This window comes from Empidonax traillii, unplaced genomic scaffold, assembly GCF_003031625.1.
Source record: "Empidonax traillii isolate 1590-97213 ecotype Southwest subspecies unplaced genomic scaffold, ASM303162v1 scaffold134:size1062425, whole genome shotgun sequence".
NCBI lineage: Eukaryota > Metazoa > Chordata > Aves > Passeriformes > Tyrannidae > Empidonax > Empidonax traillii.
This window is the reverse complement of record NW_020955327.1, coordinates 251,803-262,907: the sequence shown is the minus strand read 5'-3', so window position 1 is coordinate 262,907 and position 11,105 is coordinate 251,803. Positions and strand designations below refer to the sequence as shown.

At 37.5% G+C, this 11,105-nt stretch overlaps 1 protein-coding gene across 3 annotated transcripts in view; it reads right to left on the bottom strand.

The window, feature by feature from the left end:
- Positions 1 to 1,464: 1,464 nt before the first annotated feature.
- The window catches only part of MYO1B (myosin IB), a 113,747-nt gene continuing 104,106 nt past the window's right edge, over positions 1,465 to 11,105 (bottom strand). For all 3 annotated transcript variants that reach the window (XM_027883759.1, XM_027883760.1, XM_027883761.1), the window contains 4 exons: positions 9,687 to 9,819; positions 7,966 to 8,118; positions 6,962 to 7,089; positions 1,465 to 4,471 (listed from right to left, as the gene is read on the bottom strand). In XM_027883759.1, the coding sequence (XP_027739560.1) occupies positions 4,348 to 4,471; positions 6,962 to 7,089; positions 7,966 to 8,118; positions 9,687 to 9,819 (538 nt within the window). In that variant the 3' untranslated portion in view covers positions 1,465 to 4,347. The remainder of the gene's footprint in view (positions 4,472 to 6,961; positions 7,090 to 7,965; positions 8,119 to 9,686; positions 9,820 to 11,105) is intronic.

Here is an 11,105-nt window from a genome sequence, read left to right as displayed (position 1 = left end):
TCCAGTGCTGCTGAGTGAGCACCCTGGGCGGAGTTATCCTGCAAGGCAGAACGTGGCAGTTCCTTGCAGTGTCTGTACAGTCTGCATTTCAAGCAGCAACCACTTGGACCTACCATGTTTCAGGAGAAGCAATGATATTTTTTTCCATGCGCTGAGCCTCCCTTTACCGTCATCTCCAGGAGGAAACACTCCAGTGAGTCATAGAAAGTCTCAGCGTAACTGGGACTGACACGTGAACAGAGTTCTCTCTGCCCCAATTAAGTCTCCTGGAACTCCTGAACACATCACACAGCTGCAGACAGGCAGGTCTGAGGTGCAAATTAGCAACCACTGTCCTGGAATGGCTGCAGGGTTGTGCTACGTGCCAACAACCTTTAGTTACATTTAAACTGCAAAGCCGTGGGACAGCGACATTAGCAATTAGTTTAAACCACCTGATTAAAAGTATCCAGAGAATTTTGATCACTTTGAGGGGGTTTTGCAAACACTGGTAAACAATTGTGCCTCCTACTCACAGTCATACGTCTGTGTAAGGTACAAAATATTACAGTAAGGATGGAAGACAGATAGGAGGAGAATCAGAACACACTTGTTAGTCGTGCTAGAGATTCCTTCAAATCACACAGTGTATTGTTATAAGTTGGCAGCATCCCCATAGTCCTTTCCAGTTCTGTCTTTGAAACATGTGTTTGTTGGGAAGTTCTAGTGTCCAAAGCAGCATAGACATGTGCATCTCCCTCCTGCCCATCACCACCCCACTACAGTGCAGTTTTTCAAAAATAACCATGACCATTTCCTACAGAATATGGAAAATTTGTTGTCCTTCAAGATTAAGGATCTAAAAGCTTCAGAATTAACACTGAAATTTATGCAGAGTGGGGAAACTTTTCTCATTTCATATAAAAATTTTGAACTAAGCCTTCAATTTTTTTTTTCCCCTGTAGAACTGTAGAGAAAAAGGCTCTCATTTTGGCAAAGAAAGCAAACCTGAAAAAAACCTGAAGATGCTTTTCTGACTTTACATTTTAGTTTCTTTCTTCCTTAATTTGTATGATGAACAAAAACATACATAAATCAGGATAGAATTGTTAAGGATAAAAGGAGAGAAACAGATCACAAAACAAAACGTGGAATATTATAGGTTTGTGGCACAAAGCCATTTTTAAAAATCAGATTTAACAGGCTATAATACTGTTCCTAGGGAATCAGGTCAAAGCCTAATGTTAGAAAAGTTGAGTATGAAGAATTTTCAGTGAAAACTATGTCAAGGAAGGACTTACACCAAAGAACTGGACTGAAAGAGGTTACTGTGGATCACTGAGGATGACGTACTGCCTCTTAAGGAATCACAAATAAAATAAAAATTTCTTCTCAAAGTCACACACCATTGTTGTGTATATTTAACCTAAAACCCAATCACCTGCTCTTTTTGCAGTAAGAAAGATACAGATGTAGAGAAAGCACAGATCTAGGAACAGATTTTTATTTGATTCTAGAAAGCATCATGCAACAAATCTCATTTTTTTTAATGATCCTTGCCCAGCTTTGGGATGAAAGATTAGCATTTACAAAGTAAAAGGATGCAAAAGTAAAGGTTAGCACCATAGGAGGAATAGCCTTCTCTTTACAATTCCATTGGATAGACACTTATAAAAGAGAATAGAGGAAAAGAAAGGAAAAAAAAGCTAGGTGACCTTGCATTTTTATTTTTGACATCCCAGATACTTAAATCTAAACATCAAGATACTACAGCTCTCCTAGCTATCTAATAATTCATGTTCAGCAAAACTTGCTCTGTACATTGAGAAATATTAAGAGTCAAAAGGCAATTGTCACAAAGTACCAGGTAATATGCAAGGTAAAAACTGTAGAGGTCCAAAAAAAAAGAAAGGAAACAAAAGAAACCAAAGTGAGGAATCTGTCCTTGTTCCAGTCTTTTGCAGCTATGGCTATTATGGCTATTATGACTTGCTGCAAAGATCAAAAAAATAGAAGGCATGTGTACTGGGTCTGGCTGGGATGGGTCAAATATCCTAACACTATGCTGTAATACCCTAATTTCATGGGCCAATTATCCAGATGTTCTTAACCTAAACTCTCCCATTTCCTACCTGCAAACAACTAAAGGATTACATCAGATTTCAAATGTTCTTTTTCCTTACTTTTGTATTAATTTTCAAAATTTGCTCCTTGTGGTTCTTACTGTAAAGTTTTCAAGGCAGTGAACAGTTTTACAAACCCTCCAATCTTTCCCAAGCAGAAATTCTAATACAGGATTTAGGAGTTTTAAATGCCGCATTACTATGTGCTGTCTTCTTAAGGCAATGGAATAGTTCCTTTCAAGTATCAATTTTGCATTACAAATCGATTCTAAAACTTCCTTCGTAAGCATCTATAATTACAAAACATGTAAAATTATTTAAATTTTGTTCAACTATTAACCTGACTCAGTTATTAGAAGAAGAGTTCAAACTACAATTATAAGGAAGACGCAACTTTTTCATGGAGTTTGGGAAATACAGCTTTTGATTTACTCCCACCTTTCAAGGTCACATGCTTGTACTTTTAATAGCAACATTAAAGCAACCAGTTAAAACAATTGTTTTGTATCCAAATCATAGCAAAACTGTTTAATCCCAAGCAGAATGTGGTATTACCCAAACCAGCTGTATTTTTCAGACTGCTGACCATTAGCACTCGAACATCTATTGCAATAAATGATGTTTTAATGCAGAGAACAAATGATAACATTGAACTACCCAGAGGAGCCTTCACGGCCGTGAGCACTGCATCACTTCACCACCAGGAGAGTAATGAGACTATGAACTTTTCTTCATCTTTCTTTTATTTATGCTTGGACTTCCAGCACTGCACATCAGATAGCCAGGGTCTTAACCTGTCCTATATCAGACTGCAAAAATACAACGTGCTTCCTCCACTGTCCTTGCATCAACAAATCAAACAGTCACATCCAACAAACCCTTCACTTGAGTAGTTACTTCTATCTAGAAAAGCATCTCTCCTCTTAAGGATTTCAACTAATGCTTCTGGCTTATAAAAGATTAAGTGCAATCAGTTACACTGAAGGTTGATAATGCGGCTCTTGATTGTATTTTCTGTGCACGCATTTACATCAGGCACACGAGTTATATAAAATAGTCTGGAGTACAAAAATATGGTTATAACACAGGAGTACCAAACAGCACAGAATTAGAACTGTTTTATTACCATAATACCTATTTATATACAGACCCTCAAATTAAGGATTTTTTTAAAGTATTCTTCCCAAATTGACAACTGTAGTGTACACTCTAAAAACTGCAAATTAACAACACAGATCTATTTTAACCCCTACATTGTCTATGCAGTCTGCACCAATCCTCTCTCTTCCACACAAAAGTGTATTATAAATAATTTTCACAAAATGTCACGTATGCTTTATTGCACATTGTACATGCCAATATTTAAAAGAAAGGCTCAAACCTTTCAATTGATAACTAACTGTTTAAATAACTAGCATTTACTTGTGTTACGAATACTATTGCATCTTTCAGGCTCTAATCTTAACTGATAATTTAAAAGAAAAAAAGCAGAACAGAAAATATGCCTTGAACTGTATAGCTTTCATGAAGAAAAAAAAAAAAAAGCGCTGCTTAAATTTTGCTGATTTCTACTTCGTAAAATCGTTATAAACATCTGGCCTAATTAAAAACGCTGTTTCAAAATTTCTGCAATTTTTTTTTTTACTACAAAATTACGCATATAGCTGTTTGTATAATCACATATTCCTTCTGTTTTGCAGAATTAGATGTTTCTGTGCTGTACTGACGAAAAGGTTGAGTTACATAGGTCCTAGTGTGAACTACAGGAGTCGTCGCATCAGCCTCTGATCTGCCGGTTTCCAGAGCAGTGGGAAGTGAGGAGCCTGTCAGAACCCCTGAACAGGTCAGTATAAAAAGACACTGGGCACCGGTGGCCATCAAGCATCATGTTCCGTGTTCCTGTTAAGCGGATCTCTAGACTAAGGAGTACGAGTAATTCACCATTAATATGTGGGTTTATGATATGCTGCACTAAAATATGACCGCTAAACGAAGAGAATGATTCGTGTGTGACAGGTATGTGCCAGCTGGTAAAAACGCCTCACCGGATAAAAAATCTGCGTTTAGAGGGTTAAAACATGGACAAGAAGATTGAAAAAGTCAACTGATCAAATGTTTTGCCAAGGGTTTCTAAAGCTATTAGCCATCAACAGCTCCAGAAAGGGATGAAAATAGCAAAACCAAACAACTAAAATTGCACTATTACAAAGAAACAAGTCCATGAAAGGAGAGTCACCAGCTGCAGTTAAGGGACAGCCACTTCGAGAAGCCGATTGTTTTTTCGCTTGCAAGTTGGGATGTTGCCGTTTTTCTGGCTGCCTTGTATGAACTTCACACACACTTTGTCTTGTTTGAACTGGACCAGAAACCTGGGAGAGAGAATAATACAAAGTTTAGTTAAAGGTGGGGAAAAAAAAAAACCACACATGAAAAGCAGAGGCCTCTTCCCTTTGGTTCCAAGCATCACTCCAAAGGATGTAATTTTTAGCTCTGTATTAATAATAAAGAGTTGGGGAATTAAAAAAAAAAAAAAAAAGACATAGGTTACAGTTTGAATCTCCTTCAGGTAGTATCTAATAATTATTGCCTTTTGCTTATAACTGTGGACTTTTTACAACAGTTAGTTTGCTATTCCTTTAGAAAAAAAAAAAAAAGTAGTTTAAAACAGAATTTCTAATATACCAGAAATGCAGCAATGACTATTTCCAACTGCTTCACTGTCGGCCAAAGGAACTTCTCTGTTTCCATGGAAGGAAGCTAAATACTTCTATAGGAACATCAGGAGCGCTATTCTTCTGGTTTATGCTTAATTTAGTACATCTGGTATTTTAGCAGCTCTCATATGTCCAATCCTTAGTTAGCCTTTATAGCCCCACTGCTCGCCAACTGGGAGAATTCACTTCCTTCCCAGCAACTTCCAAATTTAGACATTTTCTGCAATTCAGGGTAAATTAATCTGGATTTGACTCCTCACTTTTTACTGGAAGGGAAATTTCACTGAATGTGGAGAATGGCTTTGAAAAAAAACACAGCCCCAACAGGCTTCTGTGGAGCCTCAAACCTCTCACTGATCTGGGTAGAGAGATTAAAAGCAACGAACAGGGCAGTGCTGCCTTTTGGCTCACATGCAGTGATCGCTGACCTAAAAAGTCCTTTGTAAATGCAGCCGATTTTTCCCTTTTAGCATCCTTAAAAAGTCCTCCAGCAGAGGCCAAAAACTTCAAAGAATTTGCTCTGCAGCCGGAAACCACAAATCAAGCTGACGGCAGAGCTCAGGGGAGGAAGTGGCCTCTGCTGTGCTGAGCTGCCCCTCGGTCCCGCTTTCCTGCTGCACAAGTCCAGACACTCAGGACTTGCTCAGCGCTCCCAGCCATGCAGGCATCCGGAAAACATAAGCAGGCCTCGCAGCCGGCATCGCATCCCCAACGCTGCGTTTCCCTAGACCCGCTGTTCCCATTTTCTTCTCAATCTCTAGCTGTGCTTGTATCTAAATGTTCTCTTGCACAGAGAAAGAGAGTTCTGCTTCACCATCAAACAGCTTAAAATTATTTAGTCTGGATATACTCGATACAAGCAATATGCACTTGAATGTTTTTAATCTGCAAGACAAGGAACAAAAACACATCCCAAAAAGCAAGACTCCCAGGAAGCAGGCTGTTTTCCAGACCTAAGGCAGGCAGGCAGGCAGGCAGTCCAGACTAGTGTAATGCATGCTTAAACTTTGTTTTAGTAGTTTAGTTCCTTTGTAGCCGTGGTTAAACTAGAAACTTACTGGGGATAGCCACACTCTTTCAGAGACTAAAAACACACACACCCTTGAGCAAATTAAATGACATCTGGCAACAAAGAACAAAGGAAAATGGCAGATGTTATTTTCAAGGAAAGAGCAAAATTAGCCTTTAAATAAATCCTTAAATCTGAATAGATACCAACTGTACTCACTACCATGACTCTAGAATACACACACAGTGCGGTGCAGCCAGATAAAAGGTTCAGTTTTTGCCTACAGGAATTTTTACTTCACTATTGTTAAAGGGTTCCAAATTTTCTTCTGTATTCAAAATGAATAAACCCACCAAATCAACACTACTGAAAAGAGGGGCCCTTTCACAGAACAAATGGAGTGCATGACAATAGTGGACTAAGTGAGGGACTCTTACTCAGCAAGCTTTAGGAGTTCACACACACACACAAACATTTTTATTCCATGGCTATAAACACCACAAATGCAGTCCTTACTTAAGGAAAAAATATGAAACTGTACCAAGCAGAAAGAAATACTAATTTGAGGTGCAAACTTTTTTATCAAAGAAAGTTTTTTAGCAACCAGAAAGCCCCAAACAATAGGTGGTTCAAACACCATCAGCAGGAATTTTAAGAATATGCTTTTCACCTTCAAAAAAGAGAAGGCTGAGCTTTAAAAACCTCTATTACTAGCACCATCATTGAGTTGGGGAGGAGCTTTGCATTCTGTTTTGATTGTTTTCAGTAGAACTTGGCATCTAGTGTCCACTCTAATCCATAATTATCTCATAGGAATTTGTGGACTTTTCACTCACACAAAACAGTTCTCTCAAATGTAGTATCTCTTAATTATTTCTACAGCAGCATTTGTTTCACAGCCCTATTTGAAACTTCAAGAAAGCACATTTTCTCTAATGACTTTCAAGGAAATAAGGGAGAAAATGAATACTAGAAACGAGTGCACATTGAAAATTTGATCCTTCTTTACAAGTGTTCTGTCAAGAGAAATAAATTATTAGCTACACAACAGTGTTTTGTTATTCTAACATTAGACACTTGACTTCTTAGCATGTTGCATTGAAGCAAATCCACTTTTAAGCAAACAAGAAACATACTCATCAGATATCTCAATGTTGAGCTTCTGTTTGGTTTGGCTGAGAGTAGTGCGGTAAAGTTTAGTGGCCATTTCAATAAGGTGATCGCTGCTGAGCAGGAAATCTCCTTTACTAGCTGCTTCTGAACCCTGAAACAGGAAGGAAAGTAGTTAGGACTACCAAAACCTTGAATATGACTAAATGCCAGCCAAGCAGGAGGTTTTACAAAGAGTCTTCTCTTCCCAGTTCAATGAAACAAACAATCTTCGTCTTGTGAGTTAAATAGGGAATGCAGTGCAGTGTATAGAATCAAAATGCAATTCTACAAACCAGTTGAGAAAGGTTAAAAAAATCCCTTCTGACACTAAAGGGTCACCTTCATTTGTCCTACAAAACTCTAGCATTTCCATATCCACCTCCTGGATACACCACAGCAAGCTTCCAATATTTGCAGAAACGAAATAGAAACAAATCACTAATGCCAGTGTGAGGATGAAGGCGGCGAGTATGAGAAGACACTGTATATAAGAGTCTTCAAATCCATTTAAGCTAAAATATAAATGCCAACTTAATGACTTTAGCAGAGCAATGCTAACAGCGCAGTGAAGAAAATACAGCAGTGAACTAAGCTCTTTAGAACTAAATAACCAAATTAACTGTGCCTTAACGTGGATTTCTTGGCATCCCATAAAGAAGGGAGAAATATTCTGCCAGTATACGTAAGGAAAACACTGCTACAAGGCAACTGAACCGTATTACAAATGGAAAACTCTGATCCTGAAGAGGCCACAGTGAAATATGAAGTCTGATTTTCATGAGTAAAAAACTGTTGACAATGTAATACCTGTTCCTATTTGGTCTGAGCAGTTTTAAATCAAAGGTTTTGCAGATATGACAAAGTTCAATAAACTTATAAATCTACAGTCTAACCACTATGATTTAGTGCTATAAGATAATTAACAAACAGGTTTTATATCACTGCATGTAAAATGGTCATATTATTGAGCTACGAAGTCGTAACCAACCTCCTTGAGGTGCACTGCAAAGAAACCATCATTTTGGGAGCTCATGGACACTTTGGTAACATCTCCCAGTGGAACCTCCGACTTGATAGTTCCATTTTTTTGATCCGCAAGAAGAACGTTATTTTTGGTTAATAAGAAAATCCTGGATGTAGCCTGTGAAAATGCAAAAATGCAAATCGTTATCTACACGAAGAGAAAAGTCTTCACTGAGCACCTACTAAGGCCCCAAGGAGTTCACAGAGTTAAAAAGCTTGGCCCACATTAGCAAACATGAACATTTGATGTTCAGTAAAAGCTGCAGATCAGTTAAAATCAGGTCATATTTATTTATGTGTCTAATTATAGATTGAGAAGCTTAGCTCATTTTGGCACATATGCTTAGGTATAAACAGTTCCTCTAATTACTAGCTCACAGTTATAAAACTCAGAAGGTGAAACTCTGAAACTATGCAAATCAGGATAACCTCATTTCCTCATGCTCTGTCAGTCTCCAGGAAAAACAACACACTTCTTCAGTGATTGACAGCTAATGCAGGACTAAGCCTCAATATTGACCATTATTCACCAAAACTATGATGCAAAACAACACAAATCACACGGGTATTTTCAGTGTTCTGTTCTCCTCTCTTTATCTGTTGGAATAACTCTTTCAGAGGATAAGCATTCATATTTTCAAGTGACAAATATTTTTAAAGCATGAAGTGTGTGTTCTTAAATTTGTCACAGAAAATAGCAAGAAAGAGAGATGAGAACTTAATCTACATATAGTTTTTTCTCTTGTAAAATTTTAAATAATAAAATGTGGATTATAATTAAGATGTAGCTCTCTTAAGCACATAGAACCATAGCTCATTAATATTTTTTTTTACAATCTTGAGAGCTGTAGCCAATGCAAGTATAGGAAAGATACTGTTTTCATTTAATTAGTTTCTTCTAAACCGGAAAATTAACTTGGCATCAACAACAGGCAACCTAATTTCAGTCCTACAAATGCATAAATGACATCTACATCTGAAAAGTTGAGATCTACTACTTCTAATATTTAGACAGATACAGTGAAAGCAATTAAATTTACTAGAGTAGAATAATACTTCCTGTTTTAATAAGTATAATTTAAATGTAAAATGAGTTCTGTGTTGGCAGAATAAAAAAGTACCCACCATATTTAATAACTTTATTCAAATGATACAAGAAACTTGCCCCTTCATTCCAAAGAGCTCTTGATTTCAATCAGAAGACAGGCAAAGCTAGCAGAGTATGCCACTCATAATTTTAAAAGATAAAAAATGTGATAATCAGTAGCTTGAGTGACAGTGTGGACTTTGAAAGGTTTTCTAAATACTTGAACAAGAATAATATTCTCTAAATGTTTATTCACTTCAATTGGCAAAAAGAAGACCTTAGCTGGGTACAGAGACTGCATTTAGTTGATATACAATACAATCTGTTGTCAGTTGATGAGATATACCATTTTTGTTTGAAAAAAAAATCAGTGAAAACTGCAAACCTAAACAAGATTTTAGTAATCTTCATGCAAATTTAAAACAAGTGTTTAAAATCACCAATCTACAGAAATCCAGCATTTCCAGTCTTGCTCTTAAAAATAGGCATTTTAAAAAAAAATCCTTCAACTATTACATGACAGAAATAAAGTCTCCCTCTCAATGTATTTAAAACAAAAATTATCTACCCTTCTGGATAAAGCAATTCTGTTTTATTACCTTCCCATTGGCTCTATTGATCTTATTCACAACTTCTGCAATAATGATCTTCTCATCCACAGCATCTTTAAGTTTTTTGTACTTGGGGTTCTCGCTGATCTCCAAGTAAGCCCCTTGGAAGGGCTGTCCAACACTGCCCAACAGAAGGACAAAGGAAACATGAGTTAAACACCTCAGGGAAGATGCAAACATCACAGGCTTTGCAGAGCCAGGAGATGCACCAAATATCATTTTCAATGACTCTACACTGCCAGAAGCTTCCTTAGACTTTGCCACACCCTCTACCAGGGAAAGTCACTCACTGCTTCATTTCTAGTGAGAGGATACTCTTAAGAAACCAGAAACCTCTACTGACAATGTCTACCTTTTCTACCTGTTCACTCTGGTGTTGGCATCAATCTGTGCCATGCAGGCACAAGTGTGTCAGCAGAAAATAGCATGGGAACTGCTACACAGTAATGTGGATAAATCTCCCAGCATGTTATCTCAGGGGAAAGGAGAAAGGAGGAGAGGTAAGAAATGGTATGTGTATTAGACACAGAAGCTTATATACATTAACAGCCCAGTGTTGGTGAATAGAGAGAAAGTTATCACCAAAGAGAGAATAGGATGTTTTCCTCCTTGTTCTGCAAACATTTTCCAATTAAATGGGCCAAACTGCTACGGATATCAGACACAAGTACATCCTTGCATATGCAGTCAATTGTGATTTAAAATCTCCCAGTAACAGTCTCTGTGAAAATGGAAAATAAAACCTCAGTAGGACTGACACAGTATTAATACTGACAGGCAGGACTTCAGTGAGGGACATGAACTTACCTTCAAGATCTGCTGTTGTTTGTAAGACAGGTAGCAGCTCTTTGTCAAGACCTGCAGTGCCTGCATATCCCCCCATCTTTATCCACCTCAGGGTGTTAAAGCAAGGATTTCACTATAGGTTAAGAATTGGTGGATAGAGTCACTGCTTGCTTTGTTACCAAGTGAATTTAAGGAATTACTTTGACTGAATTACAGTCAAAGCACTAATGCAAAGCTTTGCCAAGACTAGAGCCCAAGAGAAATGAATATATTATGTGGAACAGCACTGCCTTTGCAATTGCATCTCTGGAACACGGGGAGATAGATGGGAGAGAAAAGGAAGGGTACTGGAATTTTAGCATTCGCAAAAAGTTCTTCTCTGTTCCTAATTATATTATACACATAAAATTTGTGACATCCTATGAATCATTATCAGACTAATTAATCAGAAAGTTTACACAGTAATTTCCTCTACCCTTAGGCCAATTTAAAAAAAAAAAATTTACCCCCCCAAAAAACAACAAAACAACAGTAGGAGCTAATCAGCTCTGAATAACCAGACAAAAAGAGATGGAAATAATTGTAAATGAGTGCAGGGCGAGGAAGGCATTCCAACTTTCT